Source organism: Barbatula barbatula (genome assembly GCF_947034865.1).
Source record: "Barbatula barbatula genome assembly, chromosome: 10".
NCBI lineage: Eukaryota > Metazoa > Chordata > Actinopteri > Cypriniformes > Nemacheilidae > Barbatula > Barbatula barbatula.
Genome location: NC_136773.1, coordinates 4,420,207 through 4,445,820, shown reverse-complemented (window position 1 = coordinate 4,445,820; position 25,614 = coordinate 4,420,207). Strand labels below are relative to the sequence as shown.

General features: G+C 38.2%; 2 protein-coding genes and 1 long non-coding RNA gene across 6 annotated transcripts; 1 reads left to right on the top strand and 2 right to left on the bottom strand.

Moving 5' to 3' along the window:
• Positions 1–124: 124 nt before the first annotated feature.
• LOC306899869 lies at positions 125–1,332 on the bottom strand. The gene is made up of 3 exons (XR_013787241.1): positions 1,197–1,332; positions 921–986; positions 125–405 (listed from the first exon to the last, which is right to left on the bottom strand). It is a non-coding gene; the product is annotated as an uncharacterized lncRNA (long non-coding RNA).
• Positions 1,333–2,937: 1,605 nt separating this feature from the next.
• On the bottom strand, positions 2,938–13,969 carry hpxb (hemopexin b). Of its 4 annotated transcripts, XR_013787179.1 has the most exons (11): positions 13,778–13,891; positions 13,369–13,391; positions 13,060–13,185; positions 12,823–12,962; positions 12,557–12,710; positions 6,795–7,010; positions 6,613–6,705; positions 6,005–6,072; positions 3,881–4,011; positions 3,611–3,758; positions 2,938–3,288 (listed from the first exon to the last, which is right to left on the bottom strand). XR_013787179.1 is itself a non-coding variant. In XM_079465414.1 (10 exons), the coding sequence occupies exons 1-10, from the start codon at positions 13,840–13,842 to the stop codon at positions 3,062–3,064; spliced, it is 1,323 nt and encodes a 440-aa protein (XP_079321540.1). In that variant the 5' UTR covers positions 13,843–13,969; the 3' UTR covers positions 2,938–3,061. The 4 variants fall into 4 exon arrangements, 3 of the variants coding, with proteins under 3 accessions (XP_079321540.1, XP_079321541.1, XP_079321542.1); XM_079465414.1 differs by lacking the exon at positions 6,005–6,072 and having other exon boundaries at positions 13,778–13,969; XM_079465415.1 differs by lacking the exon at positions 6,005–6,072 and having other exon boundaries at positions 13,060–13,155; positions 13,778–13,881.
• Positions 13,970–16,800: 2,831 nt separating this feature from the next.
• On the top strand, positions 16,801–24,676 carry LOC306899872 (sodium- and chloride-dependent GABA transporter 2-like). The gene is made up of 14 exons (XM_079466432.1): positions 16,801–16,995; positions 17,403–17,537; positions 17,900–18,040; positions 18,125–18,209; positions 18,560–18,692; positions 18,837–18,971; positions 19,080–19,183; positions 20,154–20,278; positions 20,384–20,496; positions 20,916–21,053; positions 23,613–23,715; positions 23,860–23,960; positions 24,088–24,258; positions 24,453–24,676. The coding sequence occupies exons 1-14, from the start codon at positions 16,860–16,862 to the stop codon at positions 24,573–24,575; spliced, it is 1,743 nt and encodes a 580-aa protein (XP_079322558.1). The 5' UTR covers positions 16,801–16,859; the 3' UTR covers positions 24,576–24,676.
• Positions 24,677–25,614: the final 938 nt, after the last annotated feature.

The following is a 25,614-nucleotide window of genomic DNA, read 5'->3' as shown; positions in this document are numbered from 1 at the left end:
GACACCAACCTTGTTCACAGATGATGTACTGGTCATCATGGAGTTTCACAAACTCTGTTGGTGGAATGTATTTATAGAAGCCATCTATGGTGGTTTGTCTACTGTGCAGGGTGTGGGATTTATGTACCAATTGATCACAGTCTGTACAAAACCACTCTGAGGGCAAACATTCCCCACAACGGATGATGGCTTCTCTTAGGTGACAGTGATTACACATCCTCTTGACAATATTTTGAGCAGACAACAAGTTGGCAAGGTTTTGTGGCCTCGCTTGTTGCCAACATTGTTGGACCTCTTTTTGCCTTTGACACCAATTGTACGATGGTGGCTGCTGAGCTAAATCTTGTTCCTCAATGCCCTCCAGTGAATCCTGTAGAAGGTCCTCAAGCCTCTGCTTTATAATATCTTTAAAGAGGGAAAGAGAAAAATACATGCATACATACCATAAATGTAACATTGCAATTCCACTACCACTGATTCCTTATGTGCCATTTCCATTGCTTTTAACACAAGGACAGTCCAGTGATAGCAGAAAAAGTAAAGGGTAGTTGGAAATGGGCAATCAATCAAACCCAAGTCCCTGTACATTCTGTGTAGGTGCTGGATGTCAGAAGTTTTGCCCGCCTAACTGTGAAACTGAACAACCAACACATGGTTTTGTTAAGAAACACTGATGCTGTTGATGCAGTTCTCCTACTTCTGTGATGTAAACAGAGCTTAAGCACCAAACTGTGGTAACTTTAATATTTGGGCATGTTTTGGGAGTCGGTGCAAAAAAGATTTTGAAAGGAACATTGTCAGCTGGCTAGTTACTAAACGTAGCAAAATTTAGGTATAATGAGACTACCTTTTTACTTCATTCATATTTTTTGTATGATTCATACCTTATTAAGTGTTTGTAAAGTAGTATTTCTACTTACCAGGATAATCGTAGCTAGTACATGGTAAAGTTGTGATGAAGGAGCTAGCACCCTGAGAAGTACCAACTGTTTGAAAGTAAAAATAACATGAACAACATTAGAAAAACTCTTTCGAACTCTTTGCCAAATGTACAAATAAACATTGAAAAAAGACAAACTTGCAACAAGGACACAATAAAATCTGAATGTATTTGGGATTTTGTTATCATAATGCACCTACTCTAAATCACACATCAACACATGTATTTGACATGCAATTATAAGATGGACACTAACCAGCAGAGGATCCTTTTTTCCTCCGTTTGCTGGTGGTCACACGCTGCCCATCACGGTCCCTCTTCCACCAGGTCACTTTAGGTCGTTCTGTGACTTCAGGCTTCTGAGACGGAGTCTGTGACTGAGTCTGTGACTTCTTTATGGTCATAGCATATAATGAAACATAGATGAGTGAAAATAGGCATTATAAACTAACTGGAAACTAACTAATTAATTACACATTTGTGTAACAAGACTGAAACTTGCCTGCATCTCTTCAACAAATGCATCCCCAAGCTGAAGAACAGCTTCCAGTTTGTTTATATTTTCACCACTTGACATAGTACTAAAACAAAAAAGGTGTTCGTTAGATCTGCCTGAAACCTATAAGATATCATTATCAACTATTTTGGTTTCCGCTGTCTAAATCGTGCTTAAGTGATGACATAAGAACTTAAATAACCCGGAAATAGGAGCCAAGATCAACCCTGGTGTATCGTGGATCTGCAAGCAACTAGTAATGCCTAGTAGTTTAATTATACCAACGATATAGAGATTGCAGGCCGTATGATGCGAAATACTGATCTGGCGTCAGCAATAAGGTTACCGGGACACCGTTGCATATATAGGTTGCATCAACATGCCTTACCCACGGGCACGCTGTATAGGCAGTAAACAGGCTGTCCCGTTGCCCACAATTTGGGAATAAATCCGGTTTAGGAGTGCGGACTGGTTAGCGCAACTAATTGACCCCCGGGGCCCCGTAGGCTAATTTACCACTTCAGTTTAAACATAAACTAACACTAATTCAGTCTGTCGAATAGTAGTGCTGTCATCAGCCATGTCAAAACACCATAAAGCACAGTTTTATTTGTTAGTGTGTTTCAAACTGCAACAGTTAATACAGTAGAATTGATCTTAGGCTAATGTCAATGGTAGGCTAACGTTACCAGCTGTGCGAACTGAGCAGCGCGAAGTTACATTAAGAAACTTCAACGCACGCGCTGCCGTTTGACACATGGCACCATGTAACGTGATGCAGAAACACTAAAATAATTAACCGTAATTATAATTTAATTACCAATAACCTCATTTACAAACTGTGTTGCCCTTACTCACCTGTTTAAAGATGGCACGCATACGGTGAACTGAGCGAAAGGAATATCGCTGGTGGTGACGTCACTGCAGTTGAGATAAGCGTGGTATTTGGACGCATCTGCTCCCCACTGAAGTTAATGGCAGGGATTGGCGTATCCCATGCACGCAAAATGTGACTTTGGCGTATGCATTATACGCCGTTTGAAAGTGTAAAGTCGTGTTATTTATACGCAGGTTGATGAGAACGGGTTGGATGTTTAATTAACAAAGTTCGGGAGGAGCCGTAGCATATAATCAGCCGGCTGGTCCACAATCAGCAATCACTGCACATACACAATTAGCCATAGCGAGCTCGCTCATAAATAGAGAATCCATCTTACCTGCTCGATCTCCTTAGATTAAGCATCCCTCCTCCACCCCGGCTCCTCTCCCAAACTCACTTTTCTTTTGCAAGAGCCCCGGGGGGTGTGCTCTGGGCTCAAACCGGTTCCGAGCTCGGCGCACTCACCCTGACCAAGGTGTAGTGTTTCGGGTTCGGATAGATCTGGCGAGCTCGGAGCCCGCTTCCCGAACAGCACGCCAAATACGCATAACCTTCATAACCAAGCTCTTGCTTTATTATCCCTATCAACATCGCTGTTATCTGCGCAGGTGAACTCGTGAAATCATGGAGGGATGAGGTGTCTAAATCCCATTAAATAGCTCAAAAATACTGTATATGTCAAATGTGTGTCATTTATTAGAATAAGAAATAGTACCACAAAATTATTCAAGTCGTGAAAAGGCCTTTATTGCTCACAGCCAAAATATTCTGGAGAAATTTTATGAGGTTGAGGGCTGGCCTTGCCTAGAGGTAGTAGCATTGGGCTTCCATACTCATAGTATTCTGGACCAATGAACACCTTCACCCCATCAGCATCACACAGTCCAGCATCAATTTTAGGGAAAGGAATCGACATCTCCTTTTTAATGGCTCTGGGGCTTGCTGTGAGATTTATGTCATACATCTTTTGACCTGAGGATGAAAATGACTTATGATATGTGAAGATTCAAAGAAAGATTAACATTCTGGACTATTCCAAAAATTGCAATTGACTTTGTGTTCGTTCTACATCTTTTGCAAGAAGAGACTGCTCTGATGAACTCAGGGCATAAAAACAAAGCTAAACAGTCGTCAAAAGCAACATTTCGGCAAATGCAGTGTCTTTCCCTCTGCTTTTTGTACAAAAAGACCATCTGACAATTAACTGAGTAATGTCTATATGTCCCTTTAGTCCTTGATAATGAACCCCATTATGGGCAGCCATGACTAATGACAATTACATATTGTTAACTACCTTGTATAATGTGTACAATGTGCTGATTTGCACACAAAAATGCTGCATCCACAGGACCATCAATGCCTAGCTCTTCCTTCAGAGGTTTAGGGTATCCCTCTATGAGAATGTAATGCGCTGCTGACTTGTAGATATAAACTTGACCACCCTGGAAAGAAATGTATTTTATAAAAACAGTTGGAACAGTTTTTGTATGCAGTTTGATGTAACCACATTCTAAAAACAAATGGTGTGGTTCTTCTAATTTAAATTTATGTTAGGTTACTTTACCTGAATGATATACATATTATCACCATAGGAAAAAACTGCATCCACTGCACCAGAGATTTCCTTCCATTGCCTAGAAATAGGGAAAGGGTGATTTCCATCAAGGTGTGTATCCAAACGCATATAGACAGAACCTGTAAGTTAACATGTAAAAAAATATATATCAAATACAGGCTGCAGAGATTTTTAGAGAAGGCTACAAAATGTTAAAACTCATGGGTGGATGAAATGTGAACAAACAAGTGCAGGTTTAAATTACCCTTGAAATATGCATATTTAATGCTGTTCTTGGGTTTGTCCATTAAGCCAAAACAGTGACACAAATCATGCAGCCTTGACTCTTTTTTGCGGGCTTAAATGTAGAGAATATCAATTGGAAAATGCTAACGTTTGCCTGCAAGCAGTGCAATCATACGATCCCTCCCTCTCGCGAACCATCATCCAAAACCACGCCTCCTCCAAAACACGAGCGAGCGTACAGACCAGAAGCTGTTTGATCGGTATGGAGCGATTTTAGTCTCATTAATTATTCATGCGTGAAACAAGATACACACATGCGTAAACAGTTTCGCATGCATAAAACCTAATTTACGTGCACATAGTAGGCCTATATATTTACATTTACAAAAAGCAATTCACGTGCGTAAAACAAAACTATTTTCTCACAAATTACGTTTCGCAAACATACAGCTGCGCACATAACTTTCGAAAAGTTAAAATGTACGCGTTTGTCTTGTTTTACAAATGTGCAAATCGTCACACACGTGTGAATCGCCTTGGACGTGTGTGTGTGTTTTTTGAGACTCTCCTGGCGACGCAACCCCTTCCACTTGTCGTACTCTTTAGCCAATCAGATTCAAGCTTACCATTCAACCAATCACAACCCGCTAAGGGCGCCGGACTCAAGGAAAACGGCTCTGCGCAACTTTAGTGCAGTTTGGCTCAAATAGAACGGAAATGATGCATCACCCTCACCGCACGTTAATCACATTACGATCTTTTCCACGCTTGCGCAGCTTTGTGGGTACAATTTATTATATTTTTTACTGTTAAATAAAATACAATACTCAATTTACTTTGCTGCTGTCCACCTGGTCTCATTTCACTATGCGTTCTGTCAAGTCAGTTTGAAATACTGTAATGTTTCCCCTGACTTTGTAGTTCTTTCTTCATGTAAATTTATATAGTCTAGTAAGACATACGTGTTATATTCCTTATTGGCTTCTGTAAACGCCATTGAAGGGATTATTTTACTAATGGATAGATATATTAGCCTGTATAGACCCATACTACTAAATGACTACATTTAAAGTTAACTAGTATTATCAGATTTTAATTTAAAAAAACGACACAAACCGTCTTTGACAATACTACTGACCGCAGATAGAAACACGATAAGGTAAATAGACATGCCATACAGCAATGAATCGCAAAATGGGAGGAAACTGAAGATTTGCAGTGGATTAAAAAACTTTATTCCACATTTAACCAAAATCATCTATGTTCATGTAACAACTCTATTATTTTGGATTGGCAACCACAAACACATCGTAATGGTAACGTAAGCAACATTTAAAAACATAAAAACAGACAAGCCTACAAAACAAAATATGTGCCGCCTGCACCAAAGCTGCGCAGAGCCGTTTTCCTTGAGTCCTGTAATTGGTTGAATGGTAAGCTTGAATCTGATTGGCTAAAGAGTACGACAACCCAAGTGGAAGGGGTTGCGTCGCCAGGAGAGTCTCAAAAAACACACACACACGTCCAAGGCGATTCACACGTGTGTGACGATTTGCACATTCGTAAAACAAGACAAACGCGTAAATTTTAACTTTTCGAAAGTTATGTGCGCAGCTGTATGTTTGCGAAACGTAATTTGTGAGAAAATAGTTTTGTTTTACGCACGTGAATTGTTTTTCGTAAATGTAAATATATACTATGTGCAGGTAAATTAGGTTTTATGCATGCAAAACTGTTTACGCATGTGTGTATCTTGTTTTACGCATGAATAATTAATGAGACTAAAATCGCTCCATATTCCAGTAAAGTCATGTCACATTCACCAGTGAGAAACCCTTATAGTACAAAGTGAATTACATTTCTACAATAAGGAACATCTCCAAGTACCTGCTCTCTGTCCGCCATTGCCCCGCTGCTTGCACATTGCACATGAGCGCGCTGATGACGTATGATGTCTGCGTAATGGAATGCAAAATAAGCTGACTGACATTGTACACGACGTATCATTGCCCTCCGACCGAGGAAAGTAATTGGTCCAAAATTAGTTTTGCCCCCTCGCCTTTCACAGACGATATATATTTATAAAAATACAACTGTATCGCTTTACTTATTGATTGCCATCAGGATGTTAAGAGACTTCCAACCAGCATGACAAAAAAAGTCTCTGGACAGTCTCGTTCTGGACAGGATTGCCTACACTGCCAAAAAAGTATCAAATGAGTGAAACCTTAAAGGAATGATCACATTAGGTTTGAGATAGACACCCCAAATCTGCCTAAATGTAAGCACACCTAATGGCCCTAGACATAATAATATGAAGAAATAGAAGAAAGGTCCCGTAAAAGGGGTTTGCGTGGGTGTTTTTGTCCCAAGGATTATCAAAAGCCAACAGATATTATAAGGGCATAAATAGTAAACATGCGTTGCTTGGGCTCAAAAATATAAATTTACAGACATCATTCACCACTTGAGGTGCTGTCATAATGTTGAATTACCCTGAAATGCATATGCTCTGCCTTTATCATCTGTGGTGATTGCATTCAGTTTGATGTCACTGCATTGTAGCTTTCTCATACCAGCTTCATGACCTAAGGAACCAATTCAGCTAGACATTAGGTGAAAAATTCAATGCATAATAAAATGTCCTGATTCCTTTAAAATAAACATATAAACTCACCAAATCCTTCACCACATCTCATGAAGTACTTTCGAGCATCTTTGGGATACACTCCTGTCACCTCCCCAGAAACAGGATGGAATCTGGTGAAGTTGTGACCATGGAAACAGTAATAATGCTCTTGCCAGCGAAAGGCAGATGTGCAGTTTTGCAAGTGGCTCCAGACTTTCTTCTTTGTTAATTTTGTCTTGATGTCAAAATGATAAACATTATTTCCTGAAAAGATTAATTGTGTACAATTATTAAAATATTGGTAAACTGGTTAAAAAACTGTCGTGTGAAGTTGTTTATGAGGTTAAAGTGCTGTGACAAAAGTAGTGTCATTGTTTTTGTCTAACATGATAATCTTTATAGATGAACACAATATTTGTTATTTTAAAGCCTAAATACCAGAAGTAAAAAGCTAACATGATGTTATAAACAGATTATATTACGATTGCAACCACCAAGCCTCTGACAACTTTTTCAAACAAATCTCGCAAATAATGCAACACAGTAAACATTTTTAGAGATCGGTGTCTATGAGTGAAGAAATAAACGTTTAATGTCCCCGGCAAAGGATGTAGTCGCTTTTAGCTACCTGTTAGCAACCGCCATTTTTAAAATATCAGACACACAATAAATTCCTATATGCAGTGTTAATTAAATAAGACTATCAAATTCTAGCAGCCCCCCCGGCCAGGCAAACATTGCAAAACAGTATGCAAACGGTGGCGAGCAACCCAAAACTCCATTGGAGGAGAAAAAAACCTCAGAGGGAAACCAGGCCTAACCAGGGGATTCCAGTTCCCCTCTGGCAAAAACTGCTGCCTCTGCACAAGCTCGACAGTGCTTGCACAACAAGGCAAAATAAAAAAGTTAGATTTAAAATTATCATTAATAATCTAATAGCTACTGAAGTTTTGTAGAGTCGCCACGTCCTTAATCCAGCATTTGTCAGGTCTGGGAATGGATTGCGCCCTGCCCGCTCCGGTAACCTTGGAATGCATCCTGCCCGCTCTAGTAACCTTGGAAGAGTGTAGAGTAGAGTAACCTGAGAGTAGAGTACTGTTCTGCACTCTTTGATGCAACAAATGCATCAGTTGTTATTGGAAGTGTCCCTGGTTCCGGTTGATCTAACTAGTGCAGCCTAGATCTTTGAAATATATATATTATGATAGTGTAGTGTATGCAAGATTAAAAAGATGCGTCTTTAGTCTAGATTTAAACTGACAGAGTGTGTCTGCCTCCCGGACAGTGCTGGGAAGACTGTTCCAAAGTTTAGGCGCTAGATAGGAAAAGGATCTGCCGCCTGCACTTGATTTTGAAATTCTAGGTATTACCAACTGACCTGACACCTGAGAGCGTAGTGCACGTGATGGACTATAATACGTTAGAAGTTCTCTCAAGTAGTGAGGAGCTAAACCATGCAAGGCTTTATAGGTAATAAGCAAGATTTTAAAATTTATGCGATGCTTTATAGGTCACCAGTGCAAGGTTGACAGAACCGGGCTAATATGCTCATACTTTTTTGTACGCGTAAGAACTCGAGCTGCCTCATTTTGGACCAGTTGGAGTTTTTGTAATAGGCCTGCAGGGCAACCACCTAATAGTGCATTACAGTAATCTAGTATTGATGTCATAAAGGCATGTATAAGCTTCTCTGCTTCTGATGGTGACAGCATATGATGAAGTTTAGATATATTTTTAAGATGGAAAAACGCAATTTTACAGGTGTTGGCGACCTGGTTCTCAAATGACAGAGTACTATCGAATATAAAGCCAAGATTCTTAGCTGAAGATGAGGGTTTTATGGAAGATCCATCAATGGTTAAGCAGTATTCTTGGTTGTTACGTAGGGCGGTTTTCGGTCCGATAAGTAACACTTTTTGTAACACAGTTTTGTCCGAGTTCAGTAATAAAAAATTGCTACTCATCCACTTTTTTATATCGACTATGCATAACTATACATCACGACTATACATCATTTTCGAGTCTATGTAGGAGCATGCTGTGGTCAATGGTGTCGAATGCAGCACTAAGATCTAGCAGCACCAATAAGAAGATTCAACCTCGGTCGGACGCCATAAGCAGATCATTTGTAACTAAAATCAGAGCAGTCTCTGTACTGTGATGTGCTCTAAATCCAGACTGGAAATCTTCATTAATCTCATTCCTTTGGAGGAAGGAGCATATTTGAGTTGAGACTACTTTTTCCAGAACTTTAGATAAGAAAGGTAGATTCGAAATAGGTCTGTAGTTAACTAGTTCTCCAGGGTCCAGATGGGGTTTTTTGACAAGGGGCCTTATAACAGTCACATGTCCAGCTTTAGGCACATGTCCTAATGTCAGAGATGAGTTAATAATGCTAAGTAGAGGATCTATAATTTCTGGGAGCATCTCTTTCAGTAGATTTGTAGGTATTGGGTCTAACATGCATGAAGTTGATTTAGATGATCTAATGATTTTAGAGTGTTCATCGTGATCTATAGTAGAAAATAAATTTCTCCTTCTAATTTCTCCTTAGAGGCGCTGTAGTTAGTCGTTTGTTCAGCAGGATTCACTTCTGGTTGCATAGTTATAATTTTTTCTCTAATATCTTGGATTTTATTTGTAAAATAGTTCAAAAAATACAAAATCAAAAACACTGCTATGCTGGTATACAGAATCAGAAGTCGCTGACGGTTTATTTTTGGTTAATTTAGCCACTGTATCAAATAAAAACCTAGGGTTATGCTGGTTTTCTTCTATTAGTGATGAAAGGTAGGCAGATCTAGACGTTTTTAGGGCTTTCCTGTATTTTTTGATACTATCCTTCCAGGCAGTACGAAATACCTCTAATTTAGTTTTCTTAAAGTTGCGCTCCATTTTTCTTGCCGCTTTCTTTAGAGCCTGAGTGTGTTCATTATGCCACGGTGTCGGTCTGTCATTTTTAATCTTCTTTAAGCGCAAGGGAGCAACTATGTCTAGCGTTTCCGAGAAGGTGGCATTAATATTTTCAATGGTAAAGTCAAGATCTTCAACGTTATTACTCATGCTAGAGATTTGAGACAATTCAGGCAAATTATCAAGAAACGCACCTTTTGTAGTCGAAGTTATTGTTCTACAATATTTGTAACTTGGAGTTTGATTTGCCACCATTGGGTATTGAAGCAAGCATGATACCAGATAATGATCTGAGATGTCTTCGCTCTGCTGAAGGATTTTAACATCGACCACGTTTATACCGTAAGACAAAATTAAATCTAAAGTATGATTACGAAGGTGAGTAGGTCCTGACACATGTTGACTAACGCCCATGGAGTTAAGAGTGTCTTTAAAAGCCATTCCTAAAGCATCTGTATCATTATCTACATGAATGTTAAAGTCCCCAGCAACAAGGACTCTGTCTGCAGACAGTACTAGTTCTGATAAGAACCCACCAAATTCTTTAATAAAATCTGTGTGGTGCCCTGGAGGCCTATATACAATAGCCAGAATAAATTTTAAAGATGTTTTGTCCTTAGTATTAGGTATTGATGCATCAAGTACCATGACTTCAAAATAATTGTATTTAGGATTAGACAGTTGATTATCTGTATTATGTTTATGTTTAGTTAGTTTAACGTAAATTAAATTACCTTTAAGAGGTTTACGCATTATTTTATGTTTGCTAATCCGGGGGACAGACACAGTCTCTATTTTATGATGTTTGGGAGAAAGTATTACCGCATGTTATGTATTTAGTGTGTTCTGCAACATGAGACGTTGGTTAAGCCATTCTGTCTGCTCCCTGACCTGGGCCCCAGTGAGTCAAGTTTTAGCATTAAGACTATGTGCCATATTTCTAGACAGTAGAAAAGCTCCAGCCCAGGAGGGGTGGAGACCATCACAGGTCAGGTCTGCCCTCAAAACTCTTCCAGTTATTTATAAAAACTATATCATTCTGCAGGCACCACTCAGACAACCAGCCATTTAGATATGATAATCTGCTATGTATCTCATCACCACGATAAGCGGGGAGGGGGCCAGAGAATATTACAGTGTCTGACATCGTGCTTGCGAGCTCACACACCTCTTTAATATTATCTTTCGTGATCTCCGATTGACGGAGTCGAACATCATTTGTGCCAACGTGAATAACAATCTTACTAAATTTACGATTAGCCTTAGCCAGCACATTTAAATTTGACTTGATGTCAGGCCCTCTGGCTCCCGGTAAACATTTGACTGTGGTGGCTGGTGCCTCTATGTTAACGTTCCGAACAATAGAATCACCGATAACTAGGGCACTTTCAGCAGGTTTCTCAGTCGGTGCGTCACTGAGCGGGGCAAACCTGTTCGGCACTGTAGTCGGAACGGTTGAGTGATGTTTTGACCTGCGACTACACCGTCTCACAGTCACAAAGCTTCCCAGCTGCGGGGGTTGTTCAACCGGAACCGAACTGTGCGCGCTAATATTGCTCGCATCCAAAGTGTTTTCTAAGCACCTTATATTCTTACCATCCTCAGATAAAGTTTGGATGCGAGACTCTAATTCTGAGATCTTCCCACCAGCCTAGTTATTTCTCTGCATTTATCGCATGTAAAGCCCTCGCCGCTGACAGAGAAGGCTAAGCTAAACATGTGCCATGAGGTGCAAGTGACAATAATAAGAGAAGAAGCCATAACTTTTGACGTTTGAAGAGTAATTCCAACTTTCCAAGGCTGCTCGGTGATTCTTAGTATATATGCTTAAGAGAGAAACCGTTAGCACACAAGAAAACTAGAAGGCGAGATGATATTTAGCAGTGTAAACAGAAAGCCCGCTAGCACGCTTGTACTGTTTTGGTTTAAGATCTTCAAGTAAATAACCAGGAGATGGTTATTGAGATATCAGGATAAATTTAGCCACAACAGTGATAAGTAACAATGTATGCTATGAATAAAATACACTTATATGAAAGAAAGTACAAGTGCAGTGATACAACAAACCAATTCCGCTGCAGTGAGGTGAAAACCATTAAGTCACAATAAAGCTTTAAAAGTCATGACCGGGTCATGTCATAGATTAAAGCAGTAAAATATTTAGAGGTTTTGTCAACCCCACACCTTATTTTAGGCACACCTTAACCCATTGATTTTAGGCCAAAGTAGTAGGGTAACTACCCACTTCCGGGTTTTGTACACAAAAACAAGTAATCTCAGCAATACTCAGACACCTTTTCTCCAACATTTCTCCATGTCTTACTTGATGTCTAACATGTCTATACTGAACAATTTTGGAAATATGTTAACACATTTATCAGTGAGAATATCCAGAAAGGTATATCCATAATTCATAAGGAGGATATTTTTTGATATTATAATTCTGATTCTACAGTGGGCAATGTTTGTTTTATTCTAAACAATATTTGTACATTTTACCTACATAAAATATTTTAGGAAGACCAGAAACATTGGAAAACGTACATTTAAGAAATATGTGGATACCACTTCAACTTCACTAAATAAGAAAGCAACTAAAACAATTTCAATTTGTAATTATTTTAATTTATGTATTGTAAATTATGTATGATGTTCGTTTTTGTATTTTTCTTTTAATATTATTAATTCCATTTCCTATATCTTAGATGATATTGAACATACTGTTTACTTTACATGCTATTGTATTTAAACATATTATCTTTGTATGTTTCTATTGACGAAAAAATCCAACAGTTTTAATTTAATTTTAACTGAATTTGTGGACTGATTGATGTGTATCTGTATCAACATAGATGAAAGACAGTATGATGTTGATATGCAGAACCTATATCACTGACCTTTGAAGAACAACACTGAATCTGTGACGCATTCTCCCTTGGGACACTCAACAGCGGCGTCTAAATGGTTGGGGATACCAGGAAATTCCTGTTGGATGTCTACAGGGTAGCCATTCTCAAGGGTGTCGTTGTAATAACTAAATACTTTGTCATCCTTAATAGAAAGTCAACATTTCCATCAGCATTCAATTGCATGTGATCTCTTGTTGTGTTTGTTTTTCTTTTTAATTTGTAATGTTGTAGGAAAGCACAGTAATGAAAATCACCAGGAAGAAAAAGATGTGGTCATGAGTATGTGGATCATCCCCGTTGTGCATCCGGAAAGCTGCATCAACATGACCCAGTTTCTTGAATGTGCCATTTGAGAGCTCAGCGGGCCCAGTGAAACCATTCCAGAGATGGTCACCTGAATGAAGAAAGTCCAAAAAATAAATCTCCACCTGATCTGGGGGTAATGCATATGAATAATCTGAGGTTTAGTAATAAGAGGAGAGTTTGTAGACCTTTAAAAAAGAAAGTGTTTCCTTTTTCATCTGGGGTGATGGCATCAAACTCAATGCCTTTACAGCGGTCTAGTTGGGCATCATGGTGATCCTCTCCTTTAGGATGTAAATGATCATCAGGTTCATCTGTTATGATATGATTGAATATTTAACACACCACAACATCTCTATTGATGTCAAAGATTCTGATAATAGTCAAACACCACAACATTTACATGTAGAAATTTCAGATGCATATCCAAAATAATAAATATAACATTAGAAAACATATCAAAATGTAAAATAGCATTGGGAAATGATAATGCCTACCTGCCATTATTTCATCATGGTTGCTGAGATACAGAACAAGAATATAATTGTAGGAAAATGGGTTAAAAAATTATAAAAACCAACAAATCTGAATCCCAGAACATATGTAAGTAAGCTTTCGGTAAAACAACAGCATAATCATCAATACCAATTTGGACTTTGTGTCAGTTTTATCGATCCTACTCTGTATTTTGCAACATAACAAACAAGTCTGGACCAACTTTAAACTGAAAAGCAAATAAAGAATTATGCAAGCATTGGTTTAATATGCAATTTTTCATTATAGTGTTTCCGGAGAAAACTACATAGAAATGACAGAAATGACATATCTACACTGTGGCACACTATAGATGGGTCACTGGTTTAGAGAATGCTCAGAAAGCAATGCAATATTGTTTCAGATACTCACGCTGGAGCCGCATATCTAAGAGGCAGAACCAAACACACACAGAGGCACAAAATGAAAACTTTCATGATGAGTCATCCACCTGATCCAAATCAGCTGAGCTCAGTCAAAAGCAATGTTGGCTACAGGCTGTAGCAGGCCTTTATACAGACCCTCTTAGTGGGTGGAATGTTTGCTCAAACTCAATGTTTGTTCAGAAATCATTTGTAAACATGATACAATTTACTGACAGATGGTCGGAACAGGGATTGGAAATGCCATCATTACAAAAGTTGGATTTTCCTTAATGTTGATAAATTTTGGCTTGCTATTTTTGGCTGATATATAGTAAAGTTCTGAAATTTGCCTTTCATTGATTTTGATGCAGTTCTGTTAACCTGGAGGTTATTTATCACATTTGATTCAATTGCTACACTGTAAAAATGTATGTTGTCAACAAGCTATGTTAAAACATTCAGCCATTTTTAACACATGACCTTCATAGATCGTGATTGTCACTAACATGAATGAGCACTGAAAATCAGGGGTAAAATCGTGCAGTGTGACTATTGTTTTTCATTTATTGTATGCAGACACAACCTTCTGTTATTGTCATGATTCTCGTGGTGAGACACGGAGAGAGGACCCAGGTGCAGACAGCGGGTAAGGGGTTAACAAATAATTTAATAAATAATAAAACAAAGACCCACGAGGGGGTAACAGAACAAAACATGGATACAATAACATGACTAAGACTAACTACACAAAGACTTGACATAAACTCAAAACAAGAACTACAAATACACTGAACTAGACTTGACAAGACACATGGACTCACCACAAAACCACAATGAACCAGCACAAGACAGAAGACACAAGGGCATTAAATAAGGGAGCAAATCAAGAGGGAAACAGGTGAAGGGCATTAATCAATAACGAGGGTAACGAGAGGATGGGAACAAAGACGAGACAGGAGAGAGAGTATGGAAGGCCATAAGAACAATAATTGCCTCTCTCCACACAAAACATGAGATTCTGTCATGATCCTGCCACTAAACCAAGAGAAACATGACATGATGCGGCAGAATCATGACAGTTATTGCAGTTACATGGTGAAAATATTTTGTTTTTATGGTACTGTAACTGTGATCCATTGTTTTTATATACAGTCATTCTATCATATTGACAGACTTACATACTGTATACATCTCATTTGGAACCAGAAAGAATTACGGGTCTTTTGTATTCATACATATTGTCTACAAAATTAACCCTGCAGAACACAGTGTCACATTGACCAGTAGTGATTACACACGGTTTTAACACACTGAGTTACTAAAGACAAAACCTGACAAATGCTGGACGAAGGACGTGGCGACTCTACAAAACTTCAGTCGCTATTAGATTATTAATGATAATTTTAAATCTAACTTTTTTATTTTTCCTTGTTGTGAAAGCACTGTCGAGCTTGTGCAGAGGCAGCAGTTTTTGCCAGAGGGGAACTGGAATCCCCTGGTTAGGCCTGGTTTCCCTCTGAGGTTTTTTCTCCTCCAATGGAGGAGAACTGTTTGCCTGGCCGGGGGGCGGCTAGAATTTGATAGTCTTATTTAATTAACACTGCATATAGGAATTTATTGTGTCTGATATTTGACCTGTGTTTTGACTTCCATAACCTTTTATGTTTTACTTATAGTCAATGTTTTCTTGTACAGCTGCTTTGTAACAATGAAAATTGTAAAAAGCACTATATAAATAAAGCTGACTTGACTTGACTAAAGAACTAAAGAACAATAAAAATACAAACGAACAGAACAGACAAAAACACAATTACAACACCTTCCATACATTAAGGGAAATAATTATTTGATCCCCTGCTGATTTTGTAAGTTGGCCTGCTAGAGCCAGATATCAACCAAAAATATAATATATATATATTCATTGAAGACCACTCTTGCCGCCACATTCTGGATCATCTGGAGAGGTTTGATTGTGGAAGCAGGAAGTCCAGCCAGAAGCACATTGCAATAATCCAGTTTGGACAAGACAAGAGTCTGGACTGATAGGAAAGGTCTAATCTTCCTAATGTTGTAGAGGATGAATCTACAGGATCATTTTTCTGATGCTTGCCTACAGAACTATCACTGGATCTGCACCGGCATACGTTCACACCCTCCTACACTCCACCCCATCATGAATAGGTAGTGGTCTAGCTTTTGTTGAAACTAGTAACTTTTTGTATTAACACTGTGGCAGAGGATCCAGGATCAGCGTCACCTGGGAAACGGCCTGGCAGCCCGTGCATAAAAACCACGTTCACACTCCACTCTGGGCTGTGTCTTTTCTATCTTGCAGAATCAAGCGAGAAAATCACAGAGGAACCCTTTTGCACAAGCATGGATTGGCAGACTTCTCGACACGAGCACCCCGGGTTGTCACATTTGGACACTTTCTCCCTTTGTCACAATAAATTCGCCTCCGGGGTTGTTTACACCAGCTCTCTTGTGTCCGTAGTGTCTCTTAACCTGCCACAGCACCTATCGTACTATTGCTCTTTTATGACATATCACTTATTGCTCCCTAAATTCTTTGTAAGTCGCTTTGGATAAAAGCCTCTGCTAAATGACTAAATGTAAAATGTACCTTTTTGCATCTTGTGGAATTACTATTTTTGATTTGTGGATTAACTACCATTTAACTTTGTGGAATTGTCTCCCCTGCCTTGTGGAACTATTGTTTGGGCATTTTTCCTTTTATAAACTGATCTGCTGAATCCGCTGTGTGCCTTATCTTCTGGGTTACACCTCTTCCCCCACGTGGCTCAATTGTTATAGTGACTGCCTCAAACCAGAGACCTGGGTCCTGACAAAAGTATCACACAAGAGTAGTGCAGGTTGGTTAATGCAAGTTGATTATTATCGCTAGATGAAGTAATTCTGCAAATTTAGTTTGTCATTACACAGATTTGGCATTTTGGGCTTATCCAATCATTTTCCATTACAGCTGCTTGACATATTTACTGCTGAACAAACTTCATTACATTCACTACTGTGTAATTACATCACTGTGGACTACAGCACCTGACAGAACCGTTGGAAAAAGCCAAGTAATGGGCAAAGAAGAACGGACCGAGGAGAGAGGGTACTGGGGCAGTAAAGCAGAGTTTCTTCTGGCTGTTGCAGGAATTGTAATTGGTCTGGGTAACGTGTGGAGGTTTCCATACCTCTGCTATAAGAATGGAGGAGGTAGGCGATCATATCCTCATATTTTATTCTATCTTGATTTTATACTATGTCTAGCCCTCCTATTATCTTTGGGGTCAAATTGACCCCACAGCTACTTTGAGATCCCACAAAATATAATAATCTGATTATATTTTTAAACCCTGTTGCTTTCTGATTTTTGTAGAGTTTATTAGAATAATTCATAAACATGCACATTTTGTGCATTTACAGTTTTCTAAATCCCTGTACACATTTTACCCTAGTTGGTGATGTCTGAATTTTTCAGTGTAAATGGAGCAATTCAATAGGCTAAAACATATAGGAAATATGGTGTTATGTTTTAACCACTTATTAATTTTTTTTTAAATTTTAATTTCAGGATAACAGGAAGGCTAGAATAATGTATCGTTGCACTGGTGTATTTTCAGGTGCGTTCCTTATTCCATACCTGGTGTTTGTGGTTACCTGTGGGGTTCCTCTGTTCCTGCTAGAGACAGCAATGGGACAGTACACACGGGAAGGTGGAATTACATGTTGGCATCGTCTCTGTCCACTGGCTGAAGGTAAAAGTTTTAATTTATTATTTAAAATTTTAAGTGATTCAAATCTATTTAAAGCTATTTTAGATCATTGGAGAGATCACTGTTCTGGTTAATATATCAGTAAAATAAATTTCATATTTACCAATATTTTAATCCGTCACATATCTGTTCTGAATTTTAATTACTCTGAGACCTCAAAATTATGTCCTGACAACAGATAGCAAAAATATGGAGGATATATTCTGAATACCTAAAAATAGTTTGAACAATCAGAGTTCAACTGAAAACAGCAGGAATAGATTTGTCATGAGTCAATGAGTGTTGATCAATCACACTTTTGTAGAAACAATTCTATAGTTAATATGTGTGTTTTCTTCTGTCAGGTATTGGCTATGCAGGACAGCTGTTGGTGTTGTACAGTTGCATGTATTACATCATCATTCTGGCTTGGGCGCTTTTCTACCTCTTCTTCTCCTTCAGCTCTCAACTGCCATGGGCCAGCTGTGACAACACCTGGAACACAGGTAATAAATTAAATAAACAATAAAAAAACAAAAGTTAACAATCGTCATTATCTGCTAACGTAACTCTGTTTTATCCTTGTTTAGATCACTGTGTTAATCTTGCTGCAATGAATTTAATCAATCACACTGCAAGAATGAATTCAACCTCTTCAACTACTGAGTTCTGGGAGTAAATAAATGCGGGGTTTTTTGTCTAAATTCTGAAGTATTTTCTGTCCATTAATCCTATATGTAAACCTCTTATAAAGTTTAAATATTAAAACATGTTTTTTCTTAGCTACTGATCCATAATCTGCTAGGTTGGTCAGTAAAGGAGTCAAATGTGAACTTTTAGAATATACAGAAGATTTTGAGTTTATATAACTTCCTATTTTGTTGTACTTCAATAACCTTAGGCTTACATATCAAAATATCAATGAAAATTTGAACTCCTTTTACAAATCACACCCTTTACACACACACGTTAATGAGGTAAAGCTCTGTAAATCACATAACTGTGTATCTTACCACACTGTACAGGCGCAGAGTTCTGGTTCTCTCTGGAGGTATTGAGCAGATGGGTAACATCAACTGGGAAATTGTTCTGTGTCTCATTGCAATGTGGATTGTATGTTATTTCTGTGCCTGGAAAGGTGTCAAATCTACAGGCAAGGTGAGTAAAAATGCAACTGGAGAATATTTTCTCTATTTTTATCAAACCCAAAAATGTACAAATTCTGAAAATAAAATTTGTCCTCTTCTACATTGACTTCTTTATAGAGTAATTAATATAATTTAGAATTATGAATGTTTCTAGGTGGTGTATTTCACAGCCACATTTCCTTATGTGATGTTACTGGTGTTGCTGATTCGTGGGTTGACTCTTCCTGGAGCCCTACAGGGCATAATGTTTTACCTGTACCCTGAACCATCCCGTCTCGCTGATCCACAGGTACCCAGGGCAAATGACTCCATGAGACTTTAAACCCACACATAAAGACTAAATGTATGTATTTTGGGTCCCTTCCTGAATCCATTTTCCCATATGTTGTGTGTTCAGGTTTGGATGGAGGCAGGATCTCAGATCTTCTTTTCTTATGGTTTGTGTACAGCTTGTCTTACTGTACTAGGCAGCTATAATAAATACAACAACAACTGTTACAGGTTAGTATTGTTACTTATGAAACAAGTGAAAGAGTTAACAACTGAAGTGAACAAAAGGCAACATATTAAATTCTTCACAATGCCACAAAATGTTTGTTTCACAAAAGGTTCTTTGTCTTCAGATTATAAAAAGGTAAGAAAGAGAACCATTTTTGGTAAAAGGTTATGTAAAGATACATCTATGAAAACGCTTTGAAGAACATTTTAAGCACCTTCATTTTTAAGAGTCTAGTACTTGATTTGAGTCCTACACTGTAAAAGTTTGCTGTAATTTCAAGGTTAGCCGGTAAGTTACTGTCGATTTAATGTACAATTTTGTTTTATTAAACTTGCCTAGTTTATATGTTTTTCTTTCATAAAACAAGACTAAATATATTGGGTCACTTTTATTATGTTAATGTATCATAATTTAAGAAGTTTTAAATATTTTTACACAAAACAAGAACGAAATGCTTAGGAAGAAAGTCTGTTTTTGGACTGTTGCTGTGCTAATGCCAGTATCTTCTTGCTCATTTTGAATCTCAAAAGTCAAAGTGTTTAATTTTTTATTAAAGTTAGTCATTAAATCTAGTTACTGGCAAACCTGCTGCAAAAACTACTGCAAAGTTTTACATTGTACCTCACAGATAAATTCCTTGGGTTCAGTTGAAGGCTACCTCAGGGTTTTATGTTTGGCCCTATATTATGGTCGGTATACATATCACGGTAGGAAACTTTTATTCAGACACTGGATTATCTGGATGTTACTCAAAACTTAATGTATTTATCATAAAGATATTGTGGATTTACTTTGTGTTTTGTGTATGAACACATTCTTGACTTTTAAATTTTGGATGCGTGTGTCTAAACTATATTTTAGGGGGACAAATAGATGTTTATAGAAGTCTGTGGAATGACCCCATTTAGTTAAGAAAGTAAACCTGTAAGTATGTGGGTGTCCATATAAAGTAACCCATGTTTTCCCTTTTAGGGACTGTTTATGGCTTTGTCTTTTGAATAGTGGTACCAGTTTAGTGGCTGGTTTTGCTGTGTTCTCAGTCCTGGGCTTCATGGCCCATGAACAGGGCGCCCCCATTGAGGAGGTGGCAGAATCAGGTAGGCTACTCTAACAAAACAGGATGAGCCGGGTAATGGGATTTACTAACTGAAGCAAAACATTTTAATACTGAACACTCAACCTCATATATCTGTCTGTTTCAGGTCCAGGTCTAGCATTTATAGCCTATCCACAGGCAGTTGCTATGATGCCTTTTCCTCAGCTGTGGGCTGTGTGTTTCTTTGTCATGATTATTTTGCTGGGTCTAGACACACAGGTGAGTTTAACCTCACATAAATATGAACTGTACATGGGCCTTGGCCAATGAAACGACCAAAGACCTTCAGTTGCGTGACTATATCTGTGGCATTTAGGCAATGATTAATCGAAAATAAACAGAGTTACTGACTATGTGCATCTATTCATGGCTGTGGTTTTACCTTCTTATGGTTATTTTCAGCAGTATGCACCATCATTAGTATACAGTTTCAAGTAATGTGCTAAGTGCTTTTTTTTTTAATTAGTTTGAAATTAATCCGAAAGCAACTGCTTGAGAAAATAAAACCTTACAGATGAAAGTGATAATTCACAATATATATCATTGTTAATTTAAAAATACAAAAAAATTATAAGTTAAAATAGAAGCGCAGTATGGTGTTAGTTCTAATGCACTTCCTTTGCCTGGTTTCACTGCAGTTTGTTGCAATGGAGGTTTTTATAACATCGGTGACTGACCAGTTCCCCACGGTGCTGCGCAAGGCTGGACGTCGAGAAATGTTTCTCCTTTTCTTCTGTCTTGGTTGCTTCGTGTGCCAACTTATCATGGTCACAGAGGTTAGAGGAAACAATGTGTGTGTGAATGTGTTAAGTCAAGTCAGCTTTATTTATATAGCAATTTTCATTGTTACAAAGCAGCTGTACAAGAAAACATTGACTATAAGTAAAACATAATAGGTTATGGAAGTCAAAACACAGGTCAAATATCAGACACACAATAAATTCATATATGCAATGTTAATTAAAAAAAGACTATCAAATTCCAGCAGCCCCCCGGCCAGGCAAACAGTGCAAAACAGTATGCAAACGGTGGCGAGGAACCCAAAACTCAATTGGAGGAGAAAAAAAACCTCAGAGGCCTAACCAGGGGATTCCAGTTCCCCTCTGGCAAAAACTGCAGCCTCTGCACAAGATCGACAGTGCTTGCACAACAAGGAAATATTAAAAAAGTTAGATTTAAAATTATCATTAATAATCTAATAGCGACTGAAGTTTTGTAGAGTCGCCACGTCCTTCGTCCAGCATTTGTCAGGTCTGGGAATGGATTGCGCCCTGCCCGCTCCGGTAACCTTGGACTGCATCCTGCCCGCTCTAGTAACCTTGGAACAATGAGACAAGACTGGCTGAGAGTAGAGTACTGTTCTGCACTCTTTGATGCAACAAATGCATCAGTTGTTATTGGAAGTGTCCCTGGTTCCGGTTGATCTAACTAGTGCAGCCTAGATCTTTGAAATATATATATTATGATAGTGTAGTGTATGCAAGATTAAAAAGATGCGTCTTTAGTCTAGATTTAAACTGACAGTGTGTCTGCCTCCCGGACAGTGCTGGGAAGACTGTTCCAAAGTTTAGGTGCTAGATAGGAAAAGGATCTGCCGCCTGCACTTGATTTTGAAATTCTAGGTATTACCAACTGACCTGACACCTGAGAGCGTAGTGCACGTGATGGACTATAATACGCTAGAAGTTCTCTCAAGTAGTGAGGAGCTAAACCAGGCAAGGCTTTATAGGTAATAAGCAAGATTTTAAGGTTTATGCGATGCTTTATAGGTCACCAGTGCAAGGTTGACAGAACCGGGCTAATATGCTCATACTTTTTTGTACGCGTAAGAACTCGAGCTGCCTCATTTTGGACCAGTTGGATTTTTTGTAATAGGCCTGCAGGGCAACCACCTAATAGTGCATTACAGTAATCTAGTATTGATGTCATAAAGGCATGTATAAGCTTCTCTGCTTCTGATGGTGACAGCATATGACGTAATTTAGATATATTTTTAAGATGGAAAATCACAATTTTACAGGTGTTGGCGACCTGGTTCTCAAATGACAGAGTACTATCGAATATAAAGCCAAGATTCTTAGCTGAAGATGAGGGTTTTATGGAAGATCCATCAATAGTTAAGCAGTATTCTTGGTTGTTACGTAGGGTGGTTTTCGGTCCGATAAGTAACACTTCAGTTTTGTCCGAGTTCAGTAATAAAAAATTGCTACTCATCCACTTTTTTATATCGGCTATGCATTCTACTATTCAATGGAATTGCTGTGTTTCATGAGGCTTCGAGGAAATATAAAGTTGCGTATTATCAGCATAACAGTGAAAGCTTACTCCGTGTCGCTTTATTATATCTCCTAGAGGTAGCATGTATAATGCGAAGAACATAGGCCCTAAGACTGAGCCCTGTGGTACTGGACTTGTGATTTGCGTGATACCTTATTGTTTATTGCTACATATTGAAAACGGTCGCATAAATAAGATCTAAGCCATTTCAAAACTATTTCCTTAATACCGACATCATTTTCGAGTCTATGTAGGAGCATGCTGTGGTAAATGGTGTCGAATGCAGCACTAAGATCTAGCAGCACCAATAAGGAGATACAACCTCGGTCGGACGCCATAAGCAGATTAAGTTGTAACTCTAATCAGAGCAGTCTCTGTACTGTGATGTGCTCTAAATCCAGACTGGAAATCTTCATTAATCTCATTCCTTTGGAGGAAGGAGTATATTGGAATTGAGACTACTTTTTCCAGAACTTTAGAAAAAAGAAAGGTAGATTCGAAATAGGTCTGTAGTTAACTAGTTCTCCAGGGTCCAGATGGGTTTTTTTTGACAAGGGGCCTTATAACAGCCACCTTATATGCTTAAGGCACATGTCCTAATGTCAGAGATGAGTTAATAATGCTAAGTAGAGGATCTATAATTTCTGGGAGCATCTCTTTCAGTAGATTTGTAGGTATTGGGTCTAACATGCATGAAGTTGATTTAGATGATTTAATGATTTTAGAGAGTTCATTGTGATCTATAGTAGAAAATAAACGTAATTTCTCCTTAGAGGCGCTGTAGTTAGTTGTTTGTTCAGCGGGATTCACTTCTGGTTGCATAGTTATAATTTTTTATAATTTTTTATTTGGTGTGAGACCAAATAAAAAAATAGTTCACATAAAAATGTATTCTCCTTTCTTCAGTTGAATACAAATATATAATTTATCATATAAAATAGTCCTAGTGATATCATACAACTTCAGGGTGAGTCATTTTGACAGAATTTTCATTTCATCTCTTAGTATGCCTTTAAACAGCACAAAATCTATATGTAATGTTGTTTTGTGACCTGCAGGGGGGGATGTATGTATTCCAGTTGTTTGACTACTTTGGTTACAATGGAGCAAGTCTTCTTTTCATCGCAGTGTTCGAGTCTCTGGCCATGGGTTGGGTCTTTGGTAAGTTACAGACAAGCTATAGAAATAATGATTTTCCATTCACTCATCATGTCTCTGAGACATTCAGACAGACCAATAATGTGTAAAAGGCAAATGTTATCTTTAAATTAAACAAACAAAACTACATAAATTCTTATACCACAGGTGCTGAGAGAATGTTTGACATCATTGAAGACATGACAAAGACACGACCCAACTACATATTTAAACTGTGCTGGAAATACCTGACTCCTCTTGTGTCTCTGGTGTGTGTATATCTATTTTTATTTGTTAAGGCTTCACATCGGATGAAAAAATTCAACCAATATCTATTATTTACCTGCCCTGGGTTTTCTTGAACAAATTGTCAGAATTTATTTTATTCTGTTTCAGGTGTCTCTTGTCTGTTCTCTGGTGCAGTATAAGCCCCTGACGTTTAACCGCTGGTACGTGTACCCAGACTGGGCTCATGCAGTAGGCTGGTTACTGGCCCTTTCCTCCATTCTGCTGGTGCCTGGATGGGCACTGGTTCGACTCTTGGCTGGAAAAGGAAGCCTGAGAAAGGTGAGAATAAAAAACATGTCCGTCCCTTTTGCCTATATAAGTGTACATCGTCAAGGTAGAATTGTGTTGAATTACCGGTACTGTTATGGCACAGTTCAAAACACATTTGAAGTTGATTTACTTCATTAGTCATGCGATTTAACTGAGCTCTATTAAACTCTTACAAGGTTAATATATTTGCTCTGTTTTGACAGCGTTGGCATCTTCTGTGTAATCCAGATACAAACCTCCCGCTTACCTGTAAGCAACGGACTAAAATCCAGGAAACATCTTGTTCTGCAGAGATGAAAGTCTTAGTCAGCACTGAGGAAAACTAACACAACAAGTATAAAAGACTTCTGTTTTATAAAATCTTGACAAATAAAAGGCAATATAAGCACTATAAATAATTGCTATTAATAAATGCTCTTAATAAATTATGTCCTTGCCGTCATTAAGACTTCCCTTAAGACTGACTTTGCGTCAATATAAACATTTCAGAGAGATCTAGTGAGACCCATTGTTAGAACTACTTCAGATCAAGGCTCACTAATGTAGTTCTATTTGAAATATAACAAGAGTTAGGGTTATAACAAACTTTTGGCGATACCAAACATATAATATTTTGACAACTTTACATTACAAATTTCTCAGTAAAAATTAAATCTAAATTTGTAGAAAGTGAATATAAAACGTAACCCCAAAATGTATCAATCAATCCATGACACGCACAGGATTGTGGGACATTGAAGGGTACATCTGTGTAGTGCCCTATAAAAATGTATCAGATGAGTAGACAGGAAGGAAAGCAATCATTAGATTGCGATGTCCTTTGATGCCTTGGAATGTGGGCGTTATCTGCCCTCCAGTGATACTCCAAGAATGGACAAATTGTTGCTAACTGTCAGAACGATTGGTCCATTCTTGGTTCCACTAAGAACCATTTGTGAAACAGAAAGGTTCTTCCAATGTAAAAGGTTATTTATAGAACCATTCAGACAAAAACAACATTCTTCTATGTAATCATAAAATACATTTATGTCTGAGCCACTCTCCGGTGTTCACAGATCTGGTGGTCACAGATATCAGACAACCCACATCAAGAATCTAAGTAACCTGCCATTTTATGTTTCAAGTCAATATTATTAATATAGCACTTTTTAAATGTTTCATTTGTTACAAAGCAGCTTACAAGAAACATATTGACTATGGGGAAAAACATAGTAAGAAGGTGAGTAAAAACAAAAGAAGGTGAGAAGACACACACACACTGAAACAGTCCACTCACAAAATATTATGGATGCACACAAATGGACGCACAGAGATGCACGCACACACACACAGCTGTTATCACGGAAGATCACATATTTAAGATAA